This window comes from Hippichthys cyanospilos, chromosome 14 (assembly GCF_059441005.1).
Source record: "Hippichthys cyanospilos isolate Australia breed blue-spotted pipefish chromosome 14, RoL_Hcya_1.0, whole genome shotgun sequence".
NCBI classification, from domain to species: Eukaryota; Metazoa; Chordata; class Actinopteri; order Syngnathiformes; family Syngnathidae; genus Hippichthys; species Hippichthys cyanospilos.
This window is the reverse complement of record NC_142382.1, coordinates 9845735-9871555: the sequence shown is the minus strand read 5'-3', so window position 1 is coordinate 9871555 and position 25821 is coordinate 9845735. Positions and strand designations below refer to the sequence as shown.

Sequence of the window (25821 nt, the reverse complement as noted above, 5' to 3'; positions counted from 1 at the left end):
ATTAAAAATCCGCTTCCTGCCGGTTTCCATGCAAATACTCCAGACGCGCACCGCCAAGAACGAGACAACAACGTCACGTCATACGACAACAGTGTGCTTGCGATGACCATTTTCAAAATGAACGCACCAAATTATACAAGGACATCAATGCAAATGCTGCAGCACACTTTTATTTTAGGTTGGCCACTCCTACTTGCGACTCTGTTTTGATTGCCATCACATCTTTACCAACATCAACACACCGGCGTCAAAAAAATAAATCAAAAAATCATCTTCAATCCCTGATGAAGGAGACACAAAAAAGCTCTAGTCAACAATGCCATTGTACCATGAAGCACACAACTCCAGCATTAGCATTAGCTAACTAACTAGCTATCTAATTTCTTTCCTGGGATTGCAGATGAGCCAACTTCAAAACAATCATACTAAAGAATACACTGACCACAATGCAATGGCTACAGGAGGCTTTTATCTTGAAGCTATTTTTGTAAACGGTGTTAACATGTGCCTAGCTTGAGTCCTCACAACTCCCTTTTTTTATTGCTGTCACATCATCATTGATAATGATTTTCCTATTTCAGAAGTGCGTATCAAACTGATAGGCCAACACATTAATCAGTACCCTAGAAGTACTCAGTTCAAAAGGTTAGTGCCCCTTGCTCCAAAAGCACCATTTGCAATGGCATCCGACTTGCTTGCCTGCTTTTGCAATCGGTGTGCTTTGAGCGGCCGGCTGCCTGGAAGAAAGAACCAGTGGGTTTGTGGAATTCTGCTTCGGTGGCACAACTGTGTCATGAGGTCACCTCGGGCATTAGTCATGAGGAGGGAATGCATTGTGGCTGTTTTTTAAGAAAATGTCCGGTGTCGGCATCCGCAGCGGCCGCACAATAGAAAGTTAACTTGAATTGGCTGCGGTGAACAATGTGAACAGAATAGTTCGGGTCAATGTGGATTAGAGGCACCTTGGGGGCTCGGGGACTGGACATTCATATTTCAACACGACCCGCTGAAAACAAAGCTTGTCACTCAATGAAAGAAAACATCAAGTGGTTATCTCATAATTTAGAGCATCTTTAATTTCACTGTTGTCTATTACAATGTATTTTACTGAAACATTCGGAAATGATCGTACTTTACATCATCAAAGGCTTTACCTTTATCCACAAAAAGTCATTTGCATTGTTTCCTCATGTGCTTTTTGTGAAGCAACTAGTGTACGGCAAAATCACAGAACATTAGGACACAGAGCATAAGTGCATGTTTTTTTTCCCACACACAACACACATCAACGGGGGAAAAAAAAGTCTCAATACAACCATCTAAATGAGGATCAAGCAAAATTGTAGTAAAGGGAGTGGAATTATGATTTTTTTTTATTTATTTACAACTAATAGTTGAAATTTGATTGGTGGCGGAGGCCAACAGAGATGCTGTTGATTCTTTCAAATACTTTGTGCTCTTCACGAAAACAACACTTAAAGGAAGTTGAGCGCCACCCAAGTCATGGCACAACCCCTGAATATATTGTCAATATAAAATATAAAAGGCAAAAGTTTAGAAACACCTTTGACTTTGTACGCACTCAACCACACTAAATCTTGGACTGAATGTCATTCCAGGCCATAAAGAAAATAACAATGAAAATGTTCAAAATTTGTGTTTTGAATAACAATCGTTTGAGGACTTAAGTATTCATCTTAAATTCACTGATTTTTTTGATTTTTTTTTTTAGTTTGAATTTGTGTTTCCCAACTTCTACACAAACATATAAAAAAAGGTCCACCCAAGTTGATGGAACTTAAAAAGATATATTGCATTTTGGTAAACAAATGGCACAGCTACAAACTCAATTAGCTAATTGTACTCAGGCAGAATACTGTATATGAGTAAACACAATATATATAATACACAAAAATCAATAACAATCCATTTCATGATGCAACAAGAATATTAACAACCTACCTAGTCTTCTAACATAATCCAAAAGCTACATTTCACTAGTAAAAAGCACTACAAGAAATGATCAAAATACTCAAGTGACTAACTTTCCCTTGTCACCACTTCCTATATTTGTCATTGCGTGTTTTTCCACTTCAGTTTACAAATAGGAGGACGTCTTGAACTCATCTGGGACGTCACTGTCCAGTTTACAGATGACCTTGTAGATGGCCTTTTTCCAGGAAGGGTCTGTGTCTTTGGCCACCGAAATGGCTTTGTAAAACTCATGCAAAGTAATCTCAGCAACCTCAAGGAATTTGTCCGGAACCTTGAAAAGATAAGAGAGACTGAGTAACGACATAATAATTACACAGATTAGAGTAGAAATAGAAACTTTATGTCGTAAGATATTCCATCAGTTTTTATTAATGTGCTTATAAAACTAAACTGTGGTATATCCCTCCTAATAGATCATCTCAACTATCTTACTCAGCATTTCTCAACTTTTAGCCAAGTTTCCCATTTTGCATTAGTCACGGCAATCATCTCTCAATTGACTCACAAAATGACTCAATTTTCTCTGTGTGAAGCTAAAATACTTTAAAGATCATGAACAGAATCAGTATCGGTATCTCGTACTCCTGAAGCATCCTCCACAGAACCTCCGAGGGACAAGGTCAAACGCCTTCCCCTAGGCCACAAAGCACATGTAGACTGTTAGGTCAAACTCCCATGCGCCTTCAGGGATCCTGCTGAGTGTGTCAAGGGGACGAAAACCACACTGCTCCTCTTGAATCTGAGTTTCAACTTCCCAAAGGACCCTCGTCTCCAGCACCCCTGAATAGAACCTTACTGGAGGGCCTGAAGAGTGTGATCCATATATAATGGGAACACACCTTCTGATCCCCTTTACTAAAATGGGAGGCCCATCAACCCGGTCTACCAATCCAGAGGCTCTGTCCCCGATCGATGTCCATGCAATGTTGTAGAGGCGTGTCTACAAGGACAGCCCTACAACATCTAGAGATTTGAGGAACTCCGGAGAGCTCTCATCCACCTTGTCACCAAGGAGTTTTTTGACGTGGTAGAAATTCTGACCAAGTGGGAGTTGAAACTCCTTCTGACAGGTGACTCTACAAGACGTTCCCAGCAGACTGTGGTCCCCACCAAGGCCCCTACCCAGGCCACCGCCCAGTTTTCTTCGCGCCCAACCAATCAAATGACTTGAGCTGAATAAATAGCCAAATAGTAATTATTTCATATTATTTCAAACAGTAAACGTTATTTTATCTAGTCTTGGTTAGATATGACATAAGTTCAATTTTAAATCTATGCACAGTGTCGATGAACGAAAGATAATATCAGCACTCGCCCACATGAAGTGCTGTCGCAGGAGATACTGGGAGAAACCTGCCTTGTTTCCCATCAACTGGCCAGGCGGTCAGCACCATTTGTTGGTATTAGTTATTTTTCTTTCCCCTCAACTCCTAACACAAAGCATCCCTGGGAAAGGAATGTCTTAGTCCCAAGGTAAAGAAAACGCTCCGGTCCCTTTCCCACTGAGTGGCCTTCTGCCTCGCGATCCACCGCGTCTTTCTCAGCATTCCGCATCAGTAGCAATCTGGTCCTCGCTCAGGCGTACGGGTCCTCTAATCCAGAGTTGTTTTAGCGGGATTTTGCGGCTTCCTCTTCCCACAGTGTGATAAAGCATCACTCTGAAGTTTAGATAATGGCGGCGAAGGCTGGCGAGCCACAGGTGCAATGTGACACATAAGTCAGCAGGAGGACGTTCCGTAGGTGAGGAGTTCGTCACGTGCAAGGGCTCTGACATGCCTTAGCGAGGTAGTAAGGAGAAAGCCGATGTTGCTATTCTTTCCCTCATCAAGTACAAACACAGTTATCTAACAACTAAATTAAAAATAACCCAAACTGGGTAAAAAAAACAACAACAACAAAAATACGACTGACCCAACTACTGTATTGGGGTAAAATGAGCAACTTAAAAAAATTATAAATAAAAATACTGGTTGAAAATAGACTGAAAAAGTTGGGTCAAAAATAACCCAAATTGGGTCAAATATGGAGCGAACCAACATTCGGGTTAAAATGATGGTCCCCTTAGGATCTAATGTGTTATATATGGCCCAACTGTTTTAAGAGTGTTAGTTTAAAAAAAAAAACATGGAAAATAGTTGGGTCAAAAAAAAAAAAAAGATCCGACCCAAAATTTGGGGTAAAATTAATAACTTGAAAAGTTGGGTCGGTTCCCTTTTGACCCAATTTGAGTTATTTTTTTACCCAAATGTTTTTCGGGTGTATATAAATGTAGGTTATAAAAAAATACATGAAAAAATCAACAATAAAACAAAACCAAAGAAAACAAGCAAAAAAAATAAAATATTGGGTCGAATAAAGACTGACTGATTGGGTTAGATAAATACCTTGAAACGTTAAATTGGTTGTTAGGACAAAAACTGTTATTTTTAGCAGAATTGTTTTAAGTGTGAAAAACTGTTGGGTATTAAAATGAAAAAAAAAAAAAAACGCCCTAAAACAGATGGGTCAAAACTGAAAAGGAATTGGCCAACCTTTTAGGTAAAATGAATAACTTTGAACCCACAAGTTTTTTTTTGTTTGGTTTTTTTTTTTGATGGTGGAGGAACTTTAAATGTGTTTTTTTTCCATGTAATGTAAAATTATGATGTATGTATATTACAATAACAATAAAATAAAAAAACTCAATTTTTGTTTTGTGCAAAAAATACTTTTTAAGGATTGTTTACACCCATTGATTTGATGAGAATATCTAAAACGGGTATAAGCTCATTCACTTCCATTGACATCTATAGACGTTAAAAGCTTCCTTTTTACAGATAATTTCTTTGGGATGGAAGAAAAACACCATCTCGATTTGATCAGACGACAACACCCGTGTCAGTAAAACCATAACCTCTCTGACTGAGATAACATTGCAAGATGAAATTATTGAGCGTCAAACAGCACTTACATGGAAGTCGTTGGCCTTGTTGTAGTGCATGTTGAGTGCACGGAAGAGCTCGGAGTCTCTGCTGACTGTGATATCTTTGACTTCACTGATTCCGTCGACGATGGCTTGGCGAGCAAACTTCTCCATTTGGATGTAGTAGAACTCCCTGAAGTTACTGAACCACTTGATCAGCTGAGATGTGATGCAGCGATTGAACTGAAAAAGAGCGCGTGTCAATGAAATGTTACAAAGCAAAAGAAAATGACAAATTGTATGGGTGAATCGCTTATTCCTATTTGAGACTCGATTTCAATTAAAATTATGAAGTTCTGCGCTTTGAAATCAAATCAATTAAATGGACTTGGTGGCCGATGCGTGTTGTTGAAGGCTTTCGCAATAATTGACTGCGCTAACTTGCGTTCAATACCTGTAGGGCAAAATTCCAGCTAATAATCTGTCAGCCTATTTATACGAGACACAAATTGCGCTGATCTTTTCCCACCAATGTCTAGAGTAAAAGAAAACACCTGCCAGGCCTTTGTATTTCCAAATGCAATCTTGACTTTACTCATGTTGTTCTATCTCATCATCCAGAAAGAAGCGTGAAAGAGGGAAAAAAAATGCCTAAGGGCTGGGCAGGCATCAAAGACGCTTCTTCGCACTGGTGTGACGGGTGTGAACGTGATGCGCTAAGGCCAGAAGGAAGCTTCCCTCTCGTTGACTCGGGCTGATAGGATGGAATCAGACACTGGGATTAGGCGGCCTTTTGTCGGGTGCCACTTCCCACCGCCGGATTGTAAGCAAGGAGGAGACGTTCGCAGGCCGCCGCCACAGCATCCTCCCCCCTGACCCGGGGGTCAACGCAGATTGGGAGGCAGGGGCCCAGACCGAGGGAGGATGAGGGATGAGGCGGGGACACAAGAAGCATTACGGAGAAATTTGTGATTCGAGGCAAAGACAAAAAGAACGGATGCTGTGAGCTAAGAACAACTAGAGACACGAGACCGAGGCCAACAGGATGTTGTGTTTAGGCCCAGCAAGTCTCTAATACCAACTCTGTTGACACTCAATAGCAATGCCTTGCCTACAGAGTCCTTTGTCACTCCATTTGCTGACTGGAGTGGCTTTTTTTCAACAAGAGAATGGCTCTGTATCTCCCTTTGCCCCCAGGACACACCAGCAGCTCAGTGGCTTTGTTCTTTAAAACCCTCTGCGTTTTTGTCTCTCTCCTCCGACACTGTGGCTCTTTTCTGGCCCAAACATACACTGGCAAGTTGAAAGCAGGAGTTCGATGCGAGAGAAACAGTTCGAGAGGCTGGTGATTATTCGATATTAGGGTTAGTGTTAACACGGGGCAGAAAATATTTACCGAATGGCCAATATTTACCAATTATTTCAACTTTTTACCTTTATGCACTTTTGCCATTTACAGCAATTTTATATAGGGCTGTCACCATCAAATATTTTTAGAATCGATTGTTCTATCAATTATTTCAGATAGGAATCGATCAGATAACTATATCATGGTCCATCTTTTATCGCATGGATTATGCTCACAAAAATCCCTAAAGTAGACATTTATGCATTTGTTTTTGCTTTCGTTCCCTTTTAATGTATATTTCTTTTGCTTAAAAAACTAAATACATAAAATCAATATTTTGTTCTAGTATGATTTAAAAGGAGGAAACATATCAAGAAAATAATGAGGTAACGCTACAATGGATATGATCAAAAATTAAAATCAGTGTCGAAGGGGTTGAATTTTTTTTTAAATAAATAAAATTGTGATTTTGATTCAACTCAAAAGGCTGCTGAAAAATTGCAGAAATCAGAAACCTGTAACTGCTGAGAGGCTGAAATCAGAACGTTTGGGCAATTTTAAGTTAAATAATAATTATTAAAATAGTTGTTGATCACATAGTTGATCACTTGTCTATTAATCGATTCATTTTGACAGCTCTAGTTGTATGCAAGCAACACTGATGTTATTTTTTGCACATAAATCAAGACCAAATACTTGTATCCTTAAATTTATACTGTGGACCTGTAATTTAAAACAAAGCAAAACTTATCTTTTACAAGCAATGCTTATCTGAGTAATGCAGGAAAGTTACACAAGAAATTGACTTGTATGTCACTGCTTCACACTCAACACAAGAGCCATTTAAAGGTTGATTAAGTTGCATTTAAGTTGTATGCACCAGTAATATTTGTGTTTTAATTTTTCCTTATTACATATTATGAATGGTTATTAAGTACAATCCAAGAAGAAGAAATACCTCAAGATAATCAACTTGCACCGATTGCTGGCATTATTCTAATTATTACTCTTAAGGGAAAGAGTGACTCCAACTATTGGCCTTCTCTGCTGCGCTCGGCCGTAAGGCTCAGGAAGGAACAGAAAAAAAAGTGAGAAGAAAAGAAAGCACATAAATAGTTACATTATTTACAATTTTCAAAAGGGAGTATAGAATTACATTTTGTCTGTAGTCCCTTTTTCTTCATATATGTTGACTGATTTAACAAAGATATAATGGACGATTATTCACATACATCATGACATACATAGTTTAAATGTTGAACTTTTTTTTTTTTGACTTGTACTTTTTTTTTTTAGCATTTTTTGGTTTTTTTTTCCTATTAAAAAGTATACTGAATCCAGGACGGTATTAGGCCTCACTAGGCCAAGTGCTTTGCAGAGGCCATGAGGATGCACATGATGCATAAAAAAGTGTTTGCATTGGGCATTTCCACAACTTTCTTCAAAGCTGTTTAACACAGCAGTTTTTGGAGGGAAACAACAATGACTTAAAACAGAGTGTAGTGCCTTCCATGTCGGTTTAAGCTAGATCACGTAACATCATCTGTTATTTCTGGCTTGTCTGATGGAAAATTGCGTCGCTATCACAATGCGCATCTTTACAATAATCATCAAAATAAAAGTAAATGTTATGCAAAGATGTGACTAGAGCACAATTTAGCAACATATTGCTTCATGTTTCAATTCATTTGCACTTCATTGTCTTTCACTGTCATTGTCTTTGTTAAAATCACACATACCCCTCAGGGGAACTCATATCCTCATTTGAGAACCACCAAGTATTGTGATTAAATAATATGAAAATCTCATTTTAGAAGTTAAAAAAAGAAAAATCTACCTTCTGTGCATATGTCATCATTATTCAATGATTTTAGAAGTCATATTTTTTGTGTGCCAGAATGAATCAAATTTTAGATGTGAAGTTATATAGTACATTTCTATTTTATTCAAATTGGGTTTTTCATTTGTTGGACTAATGTTTTTTATTTTCTTATTTCTGGACTGACGTCTTACGAGCTGGTGAAATTTACAAACAAAAGCAATGACAGAAGAACGGTTAAAATAACAATGACGGACTGAATATCACAATTTACTTTGTCCTGAAAAAAATTACACTAGCAATATTAGACAGGTAATGTCAAATGACAGATTGGGAAAATGTTCTAAATTACTTAGGGCAGCATAAAGCAAACATAAATGTTAAATATGACACATTTTCAATCACTGGTAAGTGGGGACACAAACACATATGAAAAGCATATAACTTCATTAATTTAATGTATTGCACCGCGAAATGCTTTATGAGACCAAAAAAGATTTTCCCCTCAACAGTATATTTACAGTTGAGCCTTGAGAATAGGTCTCAGCTCTGCCGGTGAATAGTGAAAATCGGATGCCCATTGAAATGCATTGGGGTGAAAGAAGTGTCACTTTATTTTTACACATGTTTTAAGTAATCGGCAAATGAACCCTCGTGTTGCATTTAGACCACGTTGGGGTCATTTTCTCATTCTCGCAGTAGTTTAGCCAAGGGATGGCACACCCACGGTAGTGTGATAACTAAATGGTTGTGCCATGTTGAAATGTGACATGTTGTCACCATGTGGGTGAAATTTCAGCACCTTAGTGTCGTCTTTCAATGTTTTCCCTTTGATATGAAATGGTTTTGTTGTAAACGTCAAAGATTGAACAAAATACTTCACAAAGGTTGATCAATAACCTGTTTTGTTCTGTTTTTTTTTCTGCCAGAAATCTGCATCGGTCAAAAAATAAATCCATATCGGTCGAGTCCTATTAGATAGGGTACATTACCTTGACATCAGGGAAGAATGTCTTGAGGACATTGGAGCTGGGATAGCGAGTGTAGAAGAACATCAGTTTGGCCTTCTTCAAGTGACTCGGGGTGAGACCCTCCTGGATGTTCACCATCACGTTAAGGCAAATAGAGAAGATGCAGGCCAGTGCAGTGCAAGTTGATAGTGGGGCAGAGTATTGTATTGCATCAATCTTGAAGCAAAATTGAATTTAGCTGAAGACTAGCTCCAGTCAATAACGACCCTAACATGTGCTTATTGGCAAAACAGAATTACCAATTAGATTAGGGAATTTTAATTAGCAGGCAAAGCACTTCATGGCTGGCTGTTAGAAGCAAAAAGGAGCTGATTTAAAGACGACATATGTTGCATTCTCTTTTTCCTGAAAATAGGAACAAATCTTTTACTTCTGTCTAAGTTTTAGATTTCAAAATATACACTTAGAGGCCTATCCAAAACAATTTAATGAGTTTCTATTGGAGTTTTTCCCCTGTGGCGATGAAGCTGTTATGGAGCATTTCCTCTGTAGTCCACCACCATGCCTCAGGTCACAAAATTTCTTCATCAGGCCACAACATGATACATTTATTAGAAATCCTACCTTTGAAACTGCGATATGAGCATGAAAGATTAATGTGCTATTGTTCAAAGAGAAGCGGGGCTATTTGCACTCAAAAGCTAAAATAACGCCAAAAATTTCTCCTGACAAGGTAAACAAGATTATTTTTCAAATCATTGCCTCCATGAAAGTAATCAAACTAGCATGATCTAAGCAAAGGATGTGGATGGAACATCTTGTCTCACTGGTTTTCTTTCAGCGTTCGCGCAAGTCAAAGCAGCTGCTGTCATCTCGTGCAATTGTGTGCGTTCTGATAAAGGTACACAATCACGCATACTCAAGACAAGCGCTCAAGTGTTATGGTTGGGAGGCACTTGTGGTTTCCACCAGCACTCAGATGTGACCTTTTCTATGCACCCCCATCGCTATGATGATGGAGAAATAGATCCTGCACCTTTTCAAGTATAAAAAAAATGATGCTTCCCGAAACAGAACGCAATGCTTTCTCTGCCTTTGAAAAATCGCCTTTTGTTCCTGGCAATTCTTATCAAAGCCTTGTATTCCTTTTTATTTGTCTTTTTGCGGACTTAAAGTCATTACTCGCCTCAGATTAAAGAAGATGGAGTAATTTTCAATGAGGGGGAGGGAGGGACGAGATCAAAGAAATAAATTCTCCTTGAAGTTACTGGCGCTGCCCATTCTTAAACTGACCCGTGAGTCAAAGCTCAATTATAGTGAGGGTAGCGGTAAAAACATAAGACACCACCAAATATTGTCAATACCATATTAAACAATTGTTTTGATTTGATTGACCTGCCTCTTACTTTTCTTTTTAACATTTTTTCCCCAGAGAAATCGCAGCATCGTACTTATGTGATGACTGAGAGATATTCATAAAAATTATATATGTTTCTTACTGTTATTTTTATTGTTGCTCCTAACATTCATTTAAAGCACTAATCCCATTCCCTAATACATTCTGGCTGTTTCATCAGGAAAAGCAACAATAAGGACGAAATTCTGAGATATTCCAATTTAAGTGTTACGAAGATGCCAAAAATGAATGAAAATGACTCAGAACTGATTCTGCAACAAAACATGTGACTTGTTGAGGATGAGTCACTTATATTTCTTGGAACAAATACATACTCAGTTACCAATGATGTGGCATTGCTGTACAACAATTACTCTCGGGTCCATATAGATATTTTTTATGTAGCCTCAACCAAACCCATTGAAAACAAAGTCTGGACATATCTGAACCCACTGCACTTCTCTGTCATAGGTTAAATCCACCTCACATGGTTTACGGAGACCATATTTTAGGCCGGGGTCCAAAATCAAGTTATTTATTTTCCCTCTTTTAAGTGGATTATTGTCAATTTTGGCAAAATGGTTTGTGTGGCTGCAGGCTGCTTTACTCATCCCCGACAAGTTGTACAGACACACCGTTTTTGTAATACAAAAAAAAGCAAAAAAAATCTATGTGATTGAATTTTAACTCCCTATTTTAAATCTTTGTTTATTTATGTGTGGTAATATATTTCTCATGTCTTTTTGTGTATGTTCTACGATGTAAAGCACTTAAATCTATCTTCATGCTTTCTTTTCAGGTCAATTAATTCAATTGTTTTGTGATATTTGAAAGTCTACAAAAGATTCTGGATCCTACAAGAACATTCATAGCTTCTTAGAGTAAAAAGCGATGGGTTTTGCATGAAAATTCTTGATTGTGCACTTGAACAATGACTTTCTGAACTTCCTAATATATATATATATATATATATATATATATATATATATATATATATATATATATATATATATATATATATATATATATATATATATATATATATATATATATATATATATATATATATATATATATATATATCCACACACAGAGAGATAGACAAAGAAAGAAAGAAATGTCTCCACAGAAGGTCCAAACTGATTTAAGGACGATTCGATTTGAAAATGGAGCAGTGTTTTTTTCAAAAGTGAACATCAGATTACAATTTGCATTGACTTTTCTTTTGTAGTTTTGCATACACTTTGAATGAACTTGTCTGTACTGTTAATGTGCTATTTCCTTGTAAGACCTTTCCAATAAAAGGTGATTTGATATGTATATTGACATAAAGAAGGAGAAAGTGGAGCTATTTTCCGGGTTCAAACTGTTTTTTGATCCACCTTTAGTGTATGGATCGCTTTATAATCCAGCTACACAGCTGGATCATAAAGTTATTTAGTCAAATGTCTGTCTCTAACATCTCAGGGCTGCTAATTTATTAATTCATTAATTTATTATTTTTTTAAATTGTTTGATCATATGCGATGAAATGCCAAAGCATTCGCAGGTACTTTTTCTCTGGTCTACCCTTTCAGATTGAAAATATTTAAACTACTTTGCCAAGTATACCATGTGTTATATCTCATTAAGGAAAGGATATGTTGAGAGACATGTAGGGGTTTCGCTCGGCCATACTTTGCAGCTCGCCACACTCAAGCTTGACATGAGGAAGGCAGAGCGTGTCGACCGTCACAGGCCCCAGGGCAGAAGGACGAGGGTGGTGGCTGAGGTGACCGGGTGTTACTTTGGATCTCAACGCGATGGCGTCCCAAGGTAGCTCTGCTGGGTCTGGAGAGGTCCTATCCATTGAATGGGGCATGCAGTGGATTCCCCCAAAGTTAGAATGTGGCCCGTACTTGAGAAGGTGTTCTAGGATCTGACTGTCATGCAAAGGGGCACTGTAGTTGAACTGGAATGGCGTTTGGTGCACAGGGTAGGGCCGCTTCACTGTGGAGCTTACGGAACTCAGAGGTGTTGTTGCTGGTTTGCGAACCACCAGTGAGAGCGCTTCCGTCTGGTCCTGGTGCGTCTCGGAGGTCTCATAAAATTCCAATGAGTGGGGCTTGGCGGGACTCTCTTCCACCTGCAAGTGTTCCTGCGTTAGACCATCTTGTTGGTTCTTTCTGCCAACACTCAAACTGATCTTCACCTCCGGAGAAGGGCACATTCGTTGTTGAGAGGACCCATCGAGTCTTGATGAGGACACCTTGGTCAACACCCGATCCACACAGTCATTCAAAGCTCTGGAGAGCTCTTGCTTCAAGATTTCCCGAAGATTCTGACTTTCTCTTTGGAGAGATGGATGAACAGCTGCTTTTATTCTCTCGTCATACTCTGACATCAGCCTACTCTTCGTTTCTAAAGCATCTTCAGTGCTCGTGTAGCTGCTCTCCACTGGGGACGAACAATCAGCAGCCTTCTCGTCATAATCTGCACTTTCCTGCTTATACACTTGAAGGAATTTTTCCTGGAGCTGACGGAGAAGCTTTTGCATGCTGTGGAGCTGCTCTTTCAGTTTGTGACACTCCTCATCCTTGGTGTTATCATCTTGATCACCTCGTTTTCGACTGGCCGGCCCTCCGATGCTGTGCTCCTGATGTTGAGGTAGACGTTGTTTGCGTTTATTCTCCCGGAACGTTTCTCGAGACTCCCTGATGTCTCGGGATTCACCGTCCAGCCGCTCACTGTCCCCATGCGGTTTGTTGTTTGGGGAGCCCGCCATCACCCTGATGATGTTCTCCACTCTGGCTCGTTTAGCTTGAAGGTGGTCCGTCGTGAGCGCCTCTCCCTCGGCGCTGCACCTTGCGGAAACGTGGCAATTGGGGGAGGGTGACTCCGTTGCGCTGTCCTTCGACGACACGCTGCTGCGGTCCTCCTGTCCGGAGTCGGTGGCAGTCGAGTTGGAAATGTAGAAATGGTTTTCATCAAGCGCCCTTTTGCTCTGCATGCTCTTCCGGAGAAGTTGTGATATGATGGCGCCGTTGGCGTATGAGGAAAGCGGTTCATCGTAGATATTTCTGCGTAAGCAAGGCAGCAGGACGCCGTGTTTGTCGTCCTCCAGGCAGCCTTCATTGGAGTTGTGCATGCTCTGGTCGGAAGGACTGAGGTTCATGTTCACTTGATTCCACACACTTTTTGCAAAATCACAATCTGAAAAGATGTGAAACAAACAAAAGGTTTTTGTTTTTTTATAAAGACTAATAAATGAATCACAAGTTGCTCAAACTGAACATTTTGTAATTTTCTGTGTATCTAATGTTTCCATAAGTATAATTGTAATCTTCACCTTTTTTTCATATACAATGCTATATCATTTTTTATATAATGTAGTGACAATTTAGAGTTTGCTTGAATGAATCCTGTGCACATAGCAAGTCAGCAAATGTTGTTCTATTTGCAAGACAGTAAGTAAAACCTTGACTCGGAACACTCAAAGCATTTTTTGGTGTCAAGGCAATAACGGGGTAAACTAAATACTATGTTGAAATAATTTATGAGAAAGTATCAATATTCTTTTTTGTTTGATCAACAGATACACATCCATTCACGCTTTCGGTTTCATTTTCATTGTCCATCAACACACTGGCTTTCATTTCATTTGAAAACTTGATTATGGACCTTAATTGTATTAAAAAAATAAATCACATGTATTTGAAAATCTCAATTTTCTCTTGTCATTTTACTTTACACAGTATAATTATTGAGTAAAATTTGGAATTTGACAATTGCATTTGTTATCAATTGTGTTCATTTAACAAAAGTCTATTTTGACATGTCAATAAATAAAGCAATTACATTTCCAGAATTTTTATGTTGCTATATTCAGTAAGAATATAAAAATATAATGCTTTGTAGAAAGAAAGAGATGAACTCCTTTATAGTATCTTTCTAAAAATCAAAAGTTCAAATTAAATGACCAGTAAGATTTGATTATTATACTTCATTCGCAACACAATTACTTAATGACTTGAATAAGTGGTTTACGTTCAATTTTTGAAACTTTAAAGTTAGGTTTAAGAGGAGAAGTCTTTGAAACATAAATGCTAAACAGTTACTTTTTTTATATTTCATTAAAAAAAAAAATATATATATATATATATATATATATATATATATATATATATATATATATATATATATATTTACATCAATTTTCACAAACCAGAAATATACACTGTTAATTTAATCAAATATCTATAATGTGATCACAACTTCTAAACTAGAACAACACAATGGAATTGTTTGAACACCACTTGGTTGGGAAAAAACAAAAAGGAGTAAGTAAAGTAAAAGGGATGATTCCCCTTACCTGTTGCCGGGCTGATGGCCTGACGCTGTCTGTGATCGGAGCAGTGCAAGAGCAGATGCATTGTAGTGCCCTTGGAGGCGTGACCATGAACGCATCACTCACCAGGAAAGTTGAGTGACAGCCCCACGTTGGCTCCTCCGACCTGACAATGACTAACACCCGGTGCTTCAGGAAACGTGTGTCCATCCATATGTTGCCATTTGTCAAAAAGTCAGTGTATTGGGTGGAGGTGAAAATGTCGTTGTAAATATGTAAATTGCAAAATGGAATGGTTATTCGTGCTAATATTTGTGATGTACTCTTTATTTAACCCAATTGAGAAACGTGTTTTGAACGCGTATTTTACCAATAGTCTTATATTTCGTGCATAAAAATCGTATCTAAGTCAAATTTTAATTTCTTCGCCATTTTTAAGGTTATTGTTTAAAATGTACTTGTTTCTAAAGCATAATTAACCAATTACTTAATTAAATTTAAAAATAGACCAGGTTTTTGCATTTTGTTTACAATGCATCAGTTAAAAGCGCATAGTGCGATGTATGCGACCCAAAAGCCCTATTGGAGAAAAAAAAGCTAAATTTATTAATTGAGATACATGAATTTTCTGATAACAATATTGTTCAATTTTAATTGACACAGTTAGAGAGATAGCCACCATCAAAAAAACATTACTTGAAGGTATTTCAGTTGTGGCTGTTGTTGGCTTATGAGTGAAATGAGTTTATTTATAATATTTTTATTTATCTGTTTATTTATTGTTGCCTCTGTCATCAAAAAATATATTTAAGTAATACCTGAAAATACGGTTTAAATTTGTACATTTCGTTTTTAAGATCAAATAAAGCCATTGAGCACAATAAGTTAACCCACTACTGCGCTGTTGGTACTTTGATTACATTTCCGTGATTTAGTGTACGCTACATTTCCGCGTTGTTGTGAATCCCACGCGATTTTTAGGTAGGACGCCCTGCATTACAATGTGATTGGCTGCTGCTACAAGGCTTTCTTGACAGGCTCCGTGGGCGTTACGAAAGAATATGTATCGCACACATATAAACTGAAAATTAATTTTGTGAGAGTTAAGATTTAGTTTGGGATTTATAATGATGCCGTCACATTGAAGTGACCTACTCCCTTTTCCGTTATTTTTGCAGTTGGGCATGATCTACGTCAATAAAGCATCCAATGAAATTGTAGTCCCCCGTGATTTCAGCCACTCATTTTGCAACAGGGTGCAAACAGCCAAGAACTCTTGTGGGACTTCGACCAGAGCTTTTAGGGGCTGCAGCGGGCAAAACGGTTGCCCGTGTTGGGAGAGACCATTTTGGTGCATACACCCCTATTCGTTTAGTGCACTTGGTTTGTCCCGCACCGCTTCCTCCTTTCCAGCCTGACTGTTTGACCCGCTCCCCTCCGCTGACAGGCAGCTGTCACACGGCCAACATGTTGTCCCGCTCCCGGTGTCTCTCTCGGAATATCGGTCGCTCCCTGTCTGCGATCCGCCAGGTAAGCCAAAAGATACAAGTACGTTAGGAAGAGGCTACTCTGAATGGGAATAGCTTTGGGCGGGCGTTGGTTTAGCCTCTGTCATCGCTAGCATTAGCTTTAGCATTAGCCTAACCACTTAGGCCACGAAACAGGCCGTAACATTGTAAGCCAAGGACAGTATGACATCTCGCCTTTTAAGTGTTTTGGCATCTACATGATACACATTTAAACGCTGCAACGCATGAATGTGTTCTTTATCATCTTAAATTGTTTTCATCCTTCATTTTTCGTGTCAGTATTGAAGTTGAACTTTGCATTACTCGTTAGTTAGCACTGACATGCTAGCAGCTCATCTGACTTGTTAATTTGGTTAAACTTTCTAAAGTAACTTGGCAATTTATGCGTGTAATAGTGTGATTTTTTTTAATCAACCGTAAGGAAGTAGAAGTGAAAGTAAGAAAAGGGGGAGAAACAACTTGTTTAACGTGATTATGCTTTTTACCTGCTGAATTCCTTGGTCATAAATATGCCGGTCACACGTGTAAACCAATACTGTGCTTAGTATGTTTGCCTGCAAGATTGATTTGTGTTAGCAAGACCATCGTATAACGTTTAACCTTTGACTCGGGCTGCTACCCTTTCCGTTCACTCCCATTTCCATGTAGGAAGACTCAACTGTCAACAACACAACACTAATAATTGCTGAAGCTTGTCACTTTCACGTGATGTCACAGTAATAGGGGTTTACAGAAAAACACAAAATATGCTATTGATGATCAGCTGTTTTTTTTTTAAACTGCCGGTAGTCAGGCTAACTCAATAATCAGCGATGTTTTCACCTATCTGGGAAAGAGCTGATGTTCACTCCATGTTGTTTTACTGTGTTTTGTTTTCGCGTAGGGAAATAATGTGTTGGCTCGCAGAGGTGCGGCAGGTATGTCAAATCCACATATGTGGTTTTGTTATTCCTGTCAATTGTTTGATGCCTCTTTGTCCTCCTCTTTACAGCTATATCAAGCAGCTACCCTTTCTCAGCCAACAACACTGTGTAAGAGCTCACACTGACTTTGAAAATCATTTAGAAAAGCAATACATGTTGTTGAGCAAATATTTGTATCTCCTGGTGTAGGGTAGTATTTTTTGAATTGCATTAGGTATTTTATCCAAGATTAACCGTTGAACTTATAAATATATAATAATGCAGTGCATGTTTTAATATTATTTTCTCTTCTAAAGAAAATCAGACCCACGCTCCAGCGTCTTCCAAATCCAATACTTCAGGACCTCTGTTGCCTACAGTATGTCTCATTATATTTTGATGTATATATGTTCTGACAAGCAAGGCTCTGAAGTGGTTTTGTATCGCTGTTTGCAATGTCAATTTTGGATGTCATCCCTTCATTTTAATACAAAACTCACTCAAATGAGAATCAGAACCACCTACCTGATGGTTCCCAGTGATTTTTTTTTAATGACAGTTCATGTTCTTAAGGGTGTAAGGTTTCCTTAGACATAATCCATGATCTTTACAGAACAATTGCCATGGTTTAGGCTGCACATGGTTTGTATATTGCTCTGTGAAAAAATGTGTGCGTTCTCTTGAAAGTGGCATGTCCAATTGTCATGCCACGATATCGTATAAGTCATAAGTATGGGACGATTTCAGCAACCTGGGGTGAAATGAGACCTTGAGTAATGCAAATAATTAAAGAATGCAAGGGCTTTTGTTTTCCATTTTCTATTCCAACGCTTGTTTTTGATGTGCACCATTGCGCACCACAACATAATGTTACACGCCATCAACAGACTGCCTCAACTTTAACTTAAATAAATGGCCTAGATAATACATGGAAGTCAATGCCGTACCCTTACCTAGTTTTTATTTTGAACTCCTTCCTTGGAACGGGTTTCTGTTCTGATTACCTTAACTCCTCCTCGGGACAGCTTTATTGCAAATGATCGTCTTCGCATTAAGTCTCTACCAACATCAATACAACGCTAATAAAAAATCATTTGAATCGCTGATTAGAGACGTTAAGAAACTGCTCATCAGTTACGCTGTCATTGTATAATATGGTGCGAATTGCTGCTAACTTGATGGCGCGTACGATGCATTCAAATGCACTCGGACCTTTCAAACTCAAACAAAAGCCATTGATGCATTGACTTGAATAACTGCAATGATGATTATAATTAGTAAATTATGAATTTGCAGAATGATTCACTAAACTCCTCGACAAAGAAAATAGCATTTTGAGCCTTGTACATGCATACGTACTGCAGGTGTATGGCGCATCTCAAATTACACCGTTGTTGGAAACAACCAAAATTCATATAGGTTAGCAATAGCTAATGAAATATTTTCTGCTTTTTTGGTGTGCAGAGGGGATTCTTAGAAACAATGGATTAGTGGGCAGTATGTCTTTCTCATAGTTATGAGGTTAAGGGTTCGAATCAGCCATCTTCTGTTTGCATGCTTTTGCTCTTGTTGAAAATAATCTGAAATGCATTTGGGATTGTCATTCTAATGTTCTGTTTGTGGTTAAGGGGATGAAATCCTTACCATTAAGACCCCTGCATTCGCGGAGTCTGTTACAGAGGGGGACGTGAGGTGGGAAAAAGGTAACTTCTATTATACTTAGGTCATTAGTTTCTTTAAACCTGTGCCGTCTAAGATTCACTATTTTGATCGTGAAACAAATTTCTCATCCTACAGCTGTTGGAGACACCGTTTCAGAGGATGAAGTGGTGTGTGAAATTGAGACTGATAAGGTAAGTGAATGTCATAAAGATCTTTGTGACTTTCATCAAGCCCTCATCCCGCTTCTTAATTGGCGAATAGTAATGTAATAAATAAGCACACATTGGCCCAAAGTTGTGCCTAAGAGTATGGGCATAGTTGCATGTTTTCCAGATAAATGTTTCATACTTCCTTCAATCAGTTAAAAAAAGATCTGCTCTGCTTTCCACCAGACATCTGTGCAGGTTCCTTCTCCCGCTTCTGGGGTGATCGTGGAGCTTTTGGTTCCTGATGGAGGCAAAGTTGAGGGAGGAACACCTCTGTTCAAGCTTCAAAAAGGCCGTGTGTATTTCATACTTTATTAGAATAAAATTAATTATCTTATTTTGTCACTTTGGTAATGAGCAATGGGGCTTCCACAATAATCTAAGAATTTTATTTTAATACAAACCAGAAAATATAATGTTGCAAAGCGAGCATTTTTCTCCCCAGATTGTTTAATTGTAATTGAAAAGGGGAGTGACTTAAAAGTCACCATTGGATTCCTGCAATTATATATTAAAGAGGCACAAAAATGTGCCGGCGCATTAAAAAATGAGAATAATAATCGTTAATTAAGGCTAATAAAAATATGATATGGTTTAAACATCTCTAGTAAATTTCTTGCTCTTATTAGCACAACAAATACATGTTTTAGTCCTATCATCAGCATCACATGATGCTAACTTAAAACCTACCTCCACGTGAAAATGACTTAGCTCAAGTTCGGTTTGTATCTGTTGTGAATATGTGAATTGATTTTTTCACAATGTCACTTATAAACACAGACTCTTAATCATAGAAGTATGAGTTGTTACAAATAATATTTTAATTGTAATACGGTCCCCTCTAATTGTGTGTCTCTAATGTTTTCTTGATATCCTCTCTTGAACCTTGTAGCTGGAGCTCCTCAGGCCGCTGAAGGCCCAAAAGCAGAAGCCCCAGCTGCAGCTGCATCTCCACCACCTCCCACTGCAGCACCTCCACCTCCCCCTCCACCTCCCCCCTCGGCTGTCGGTCCCATTCCCACCACGATGCCCCCTGTGCCACCAGTGCCATCACACGCTATGGACGCCAAACCAGGTTAGCTGGCTGTTGTATGTAAAAACCTCACTATTCCTGACATAAATGCTCCCGACTTTTTATAATGCATGACTAGTTGTTCCGTGGTCAACAGCTTCAGATATCTTATGATGTTCACTATTTATTTATTTGCGTCTTTTTCCCAAAGTGTCAGCCATCAAGCCCACCATACCAGTACCTCCTGTGGATGGGGGGGCAAAAACAGCCCGCACGGAGAACAGGGTAAACGGCTGAACAGAAAATAACTTTCGTGGCTAATAATTAAGGCATCATAAGAATGTTTCATAATACTTACTGTCACTGAATTCAGGTTAAGATGAACCGCATGAGACTGAGAATTGCCCAAAGGCTGAAGGAAGCCCAAAACACCTGTGCAATGTTGACTACCTTTAATGAGATTGACATGAGGTAAGAAGCTTCAGTTGGTCAAGTCGCATTCAGCGGATTTGTGACTGAAAATGGTCCAGACATTTTCACCTTACTTTCACCCGTTCTATCAATTTGGCTGCTCACTTGAAAAAGTTCATATTTATATCTTGTTTATCATAAATGTACTGATAAAACTGATAGTTTTCATTTGGGAAACAGTTTTAAAAATATAATATTAATATATTCATAACATAATAATGTTTTGGATATTGTTCTACTTTTATTGTTTCATTTTATTTTGTACTATAAAAGGTAGTTAGCTTAAAAAATAGCAGTTGTCAACATGCTATTTTTGTGGAAAAAGACATGCTGCTTACAAATCAAAACTTTAAAAAAAATGCCCCTTTGTTATTCTGTATTGCAAAACTGACCCACATAGTATGATGATCCTTTGCACTTCTATAGATTGAAGCAGAAATATTTTTTAAGTAATTGAATCGAATCGTTTTGAATCGAAAATCGTTGAGAATCGAATCGGAGACCCCACAATCGGAATCGAACCGGGAGACAGCTGAAAATTCCCACCCCTATAACCTTGGTAGTGCATTAAACGTCAAAATGAGGGCCTGGTTCAAAAAGAAAAAGTTGTAAGTTGACAACAAAAGCATTATCATTCTTTAACGTGATCAAAGCTGTAGCCTTTTGGCTTTTGTCATTGTGCTCCATTTTAGCTATGGCAAACAAGAATTTAGCGTAACACTCAGTGGGACAAGGAATGTCCCCTCTCAATGACTCGACATCACATCCATTCCCAAAAAGGCCTTTAAAACTAACTTGGGTGATTTTGGGCAAACTGTTTTTACAAATACTGGAAGAGAGCAAATTTGGAACTCCAGATTTTTATCAAACTTTACAATATTGCTCTGTCTACCTATCAAGACCTCAATTTGGAATCTCCGGAAGTGTACTTTAAGCACGAAGCTTTGCCTGCCCCTTCTTTATTATTCACAGTGTTCTTTGATACCACTATTGAATTCTCAACTCTTGAGTACTAACCACTACCAAGTAACCAAAGCCACTAGTGTTATTGATACATAAAATAGCTATTAAACCAGTGACAGATCATTCTAAAGATGATTCTGCTTCTTTAGAAAAACATTGTCAACTATGCATGCCATTTAGTCCTTTATAGTAACAATGGCCATGATTGGGCGCGTTGATATTAGCTGCCGTCATTAAAGCCCGATACCTTGAAATAAAGTCGGTATTGGCGCTCGCCCATGCCTAATTATTCAAGTGCACTTCAACTAGTTCAGTATGCCAATGCTTACGTTTTCAAGCATTTCAACTGTCTTGCTTGGTGCTACTTCTCTACTATGTGTTTGCATATAAGTGCAATTGATACTAACATAAATTGTTATAGATTGAAATCTACCCAATAGAAAAAGCTTTTTGAAACCGGATCTGAGTCTAAAACACCAGAATGTAAATATTTGCTCATAAATCCAACTAAAACAAAGATAAGAAATGTTAAAACGGCCTTTATTAATTTAAAAGGAAATGCTATTGTCTGCGCTCACGCTCGGTGCTCAAGAGGACACTTTGAGGGTTTCTTTCCTCCGCAAATGTGCGGTGTCAGCTTTCCGCTATTCAAGCTTTTCCACGTATCTTAATTGGATTGACATCGACGGTCCGGAGGAAGACTTCCCAGGCTCGGGCTCATCTGGAGCCGAAGGAGGCGGTCAGAGCGCGAGGTGGCCCGCAGAGACCTGCGCCCTGAGTGCAAGGGCAGCCTCCACCGATATGGGCTTTTATGTCAGCCCAATAAGATTTACGCGCTCTAGAAAGTGAAGATTTTATCGCTTCTTCTCTCCTTTCTCACAGAGTCTGTGTCTTGGGAGGGGCTAATTGTGTTAGAACAGAAACCCTAGAGCTTTACAAACAGGAAAACAAACAATTAAAAAGAAAGATAAAAGTGAAAAACGAGCAAAGGTAAAATGATTAGTGGGCCAATCGCAATAGCTTTCCAAACGGCCATTATCTTGTTTGAAAGCTGGTCGAACAGATTTTCTTTTCAACTTTTTCTACGTTGTAATAAATGATCATTGACAAACACTGGCATGATTTCCATTTTTTATGTAGTGCCTTATTTCTAAATTTGGCTTCTCGTTGATTATAAGCCATATTCTTCAAACTCTGCGAATGTTAATAACTATAAGGCAAGCCAATTCTATTATTAAGTATAATATGTTATACAAATGACTGATTCATTTAAAGTGTACAAAATGTCTTCCTCTTTGGAAATGCTAGTTTAGTGGTTGAACAAACATGCGGTTTTTGGGATCTCTTAACTTAGGGCTTTTCCTCACATCCCCTTGTAGCAACATCTCGGAGATGAGAAAGACCTACAAAGACGCCTTCCTGAAGAAGCACAACATCAAGTTAGGCTTCATGTCTGCGTTCGTGAAGGCATCCGCCTACGCGCTGACTGACCAACCTGCTGTCAATGCTGGTAAAAGCTTTTTTTTTTTTTTTTTGCGGGGACTCGGTGCATGCTGCACAGTGGTATCGAGTTTTCTTTGTGTCAACCTCAAAACCGCCACTGACTTCCACCAAATGTATTCGCTGCACTTTTCCATTGCTGACCTACTTAGAGCGACCACAGTCACGCATTGGTGGTCTGTAGGTCTTTTTTTTTTTTTTTTTTTTTACCTTTTTTAATGATCAGAATAATCAAAGACGGTCTTGGTTTTATATATACATACATGTAATAATTGGACTCTACAGGATATGACCATATTTGTTCCCATGTTTCCTCCCTTTTTTTTTCCCTCACAGTCATTGATGACACAACCAAAGAGATTGTGTACAGGGACTACGTAGACATTAGCGTGGCTGTGGCCACGCCAAAGGTAAGCTCAGTGTGTTTGTGTGTGTGTGTGTGTCACGCTCATTGGAAGTCTTCAACAGCACGCTTGAAATGTTCCTTGTTGTTCTTCCTCAGGGTCTGGTTGTTCCCGTAATCAGGAATGTTGAGGGAATGAACTTTGCTGACATTGAGAAGACCATCAATATGCTGGGAGAGAAGGTTTGTGTTTAAAAAAAAAAATAAAATAAAAATAAGATTCCGTCATCTGGTCCTATTATTACTATTACTAATGGGAACACAACGATAATGGCAATGTATTTGTTTTAATTATTTTCTCATCGATTATTCAAACAAAAATACTTTAAATTGTGTGGAAAGTTTGGAAATTCACATTCTAAAGCTCTCAACCACGTGAAGTTCACCTTTTTGTAGATTTTAATCATGTTACAGTGTTGATTTCTCACCCAAACACCTCCAAAGAGTTATTTCTGATGCATTTCTTAGCATTCCTTGGTTATTCGGCACTCTTGACCGAGCAGATAAAGACAACTTTGTGAGAAGCCTGGTGACTACTGTTAGCCCAAGTACTACCTGTGCAAGAGTAAATACACGCCAACCTTTTAGTTGCGTCTTAGATCTAGGATTTTGCACCGTCGGCCAAGTAAACCTTTGCTAGTTGCAACGTTTTACCAAAGTAAATGCCAAAATGGCATAAATGTGTCTTTGGGAAAAGTTGCCAATGATAGGGCTCCAGCTCACCCATGACTCAAAAAATAAGCAATATGGAAAATAGAGAGGTAATGTTGCAATTTGACATGAAGATGGATATTTTGTTTGCAGGCCCGCAATAATGAGCTGGCCGTGGAAGACATGGACGGAGGAACCTTCACCATCAGCAACGGCGGCGTGTTCGGCTCCATGTTCGGCACACCCATCATCAACCCGCCCCAGTCTGCTATCTTGGGCATGCATGGCATATTTGACAGGCCCGTGGCGGTGGCCGGCAAGGTTTGTGTTCGCCGTGTTGGAACTTCAGCATCTTGGTTTGAAAAAGCTATTTGGCTGGACAGTTACGAACATTCGCCATTTGACAATTTCATTTGTTTCAGGAGTTCAAAAAGTGAAGTGTACTGTAAAGGTTTTTGAAGTTTTTTTTTTTTTTTTTTCATTTTACTGTTAGCAATAGAAGGCATTCATAAACAGCAATTTTTTTTTATAAAGAAGTCTGGTAGGTATATGCCTTTTGTTTCTTCTATGAGCATGTGTGATTAGGAATTTCAGTCTCCCAATTGAACGACTAAAATAAACTTTCATCACTATTCAAATCGATTGGGATGCACCTGTAATTTCAAATGTAATATTGATTGGGTTATCTTTTGTAGCTTTATGCTAAATGTAGTTATAAAAGCATGCAGATATTATTGTAGGGCGTCAAGGAGGCGGGTACCCACTTGCCCATAAATTTCTGAAAACTTCCATTTCCCATTCGGCATTGTTTTTTTATTTTGTTTTTTCCCAAGGAGCATCAAAATCTGTCAGTCCATTGTTCTTGTACACCTTTTGTACAACAAACAGAAAAAAAGCATGGTATATAAAATCCCTGGAATGGAAGCTGCAATACAAATTTTGCACTGCCATAAATGACCACAGGATGGCGTTTTTTCCCCTTGCTGTTCTGTGTCTGCGTTTATAAAAGGGGTTAACAAAATGGAACCAAGAAGATTGTATTATCTTTAAATTGCTCAATTTAACACACATGCCATGAATGTATATTTTACGCAAGTGCAGTGTAGATTTTATTTATTTTAAACTTGTGTCATTCTAACTTGTGTATCTGCAGGTGGAGATCCGCCCCATGATGTACGTGGCCCTGACGTATGATCATCGCCTCGTGGACGGAAGAGAGGCCGTAACTTTCCTGCGTAAGATCAAGTCTGTGGTGGAAGACCCCAGGGTGCTGCTCCTTGACATGTAAGCCGACTGTCAGCTCCAGGCCTGACGACTGAACCGCCCCACGTGATCAGTGGCCCTATCCACTCTATGGACATGACTCAAAATGTTTTTTTGTTTTGTTTTTTTTGGAAGGGGGGGCAGTTGGGTTGTGCTGTGCAATAGAAGGATGGCAATGATTTAAGGATATAGCAGGTCTGGTCATTAGCTCAAATAGTATATTCAATCTTGTATGTTCGGCCTATTTAATTTTTTTTTTTTTTTTTATACATACAGTATGTTCAAAATATAGAATGGCGAACCTAGGTTCAACGTGCTTGGTGACAGAATAATGATGCATACAGACCAATGAACACAACATCATGTCCAAAGTTAAGAACTCTAATTGGAGAATGGATGCATTTTCATATTCATGTGGAACATTCTCTTTATGCTCTGTTGGAATATTTAAGGAAAAATGTTTTAATAAAAATCGACATTACTGGCCCGCGTGGGTATGTG

At 38.6% G+C, this 25821-nt stretch overlaps 2 protein-coding genes across 2 annotated transcripts; one reads left to right on the top strand and one right to left on the bottom strand.

Annotated features, from left to right (window-relative positions):
* Positions 1 to 1077: 1077 nt before the first annotated feature.
* On the bottom strand, positions 1078 to 14898 carry prox2 (prospero homeobox 2). The gene is made up of 5 exons (XM_088432390.1): positions 14783 to 14898; positions 12077 to 13623; positions 9057 to 9167; positions 4946 to 5140; positions 1078 to 2266 (listed from the first exon to the last, which is right to left on the bottom strand). Exons 1-5 carry the CDS (start codon positions 14841 to 14843, stop codon positions 2099 to 2101), a joined length of 2082 nt encoding a protein of 693 aa, XP_088288516.1. The 5' UTR covers positions 14844 to 14898; the 3' UTR covers positions 1078 to 2098.
* A 1101-nt stretch (positions 14899 to 15999) lies between these two features.
* Positions 16000 to 25807, top strand: dlst (dihydrolipoamide S-succinyltransferase). Its single transcript, XM_088433845.1, has 15 exons — positions 16000 to 16288; positions 17171 to 17204; positions 17279 to 17318; positions 17507 to 17568; positions 18818 to 18892; positions 18987 to 19042; positions 19244 to 19352; positions 19950 to 20132; positions 20281 to 20354; positions 20443 to 20540; positions 22883 to 23013; positions 23340 to 23413; positions 23506 to 23589; positions 24211 to 24378; positions 25211 to 25807. The coding sequence occupies exons 1-15, from the start codon at positions 16226 to 16228 to the stop codon at positions 25343 to 25345; spliced, it is 1386 nt and encodes a 461-aa protein (XP_088289971.1). The 5' UTR covers positions 16000 to 16225; the 3' UTR covers positions 25346 to 25807.
* The last annotated feature ends 14 nt before the right edge of the window (positions 25808 to 25821 follow it).

What these genes read in the sequence shown, in the direction of transcription:
- prox2 (XM_088432390.1), bottom strand. Translation starts at nt 14,843, where the DNA reads ATGCATCTGCTCTTGCACTGCTCCGATCACAGACAGCGTCAGGCCATC. An exon ending in GAAACCCCTACATGTCTCTC is followed by an intron (nt 9,168 to 12,076) that starts AACATATCCTTT and finishes AACGTGATGGTG; the next exon opens with AACATCCAGGAGGGTCTCAC. An exon ending in ACAAGGCCAACGACTTCCAT is followed by an intron (nt 2,267 to 4,945) that starts GTAAGTGCTGTT and finishes TATCTTTTCAAG; the next exon opens with GTTCCGGACAAATTCCTTGA.
- dlst (XM_088433845.1), top strand. Translation starts at nt 16,226, where the DNA reads ATGTTGTCCCGCTCCCGGTGTCTCTCTCGGAATATCGGTCGCTCCCTG. An exon ending in CCCTGTCTGCGATCCGCCAG is followed by an intron (nt 16,289 to 17,170) that starts GTAAGCCAAAAG and finishes GTTTTCGCGTAG; the next exon opens with GGAAATAATGTGTTGGCTCG. An exon ending in GTTCAAGCTTCAAAAAGGCC is followed by an intron (nt 19,353 to 19,949) that starts GTGTGTATTTCA and finishes TGAACCTTGTAG; the next exon opens with CTGGAGCTCCTCAGGCCGCT.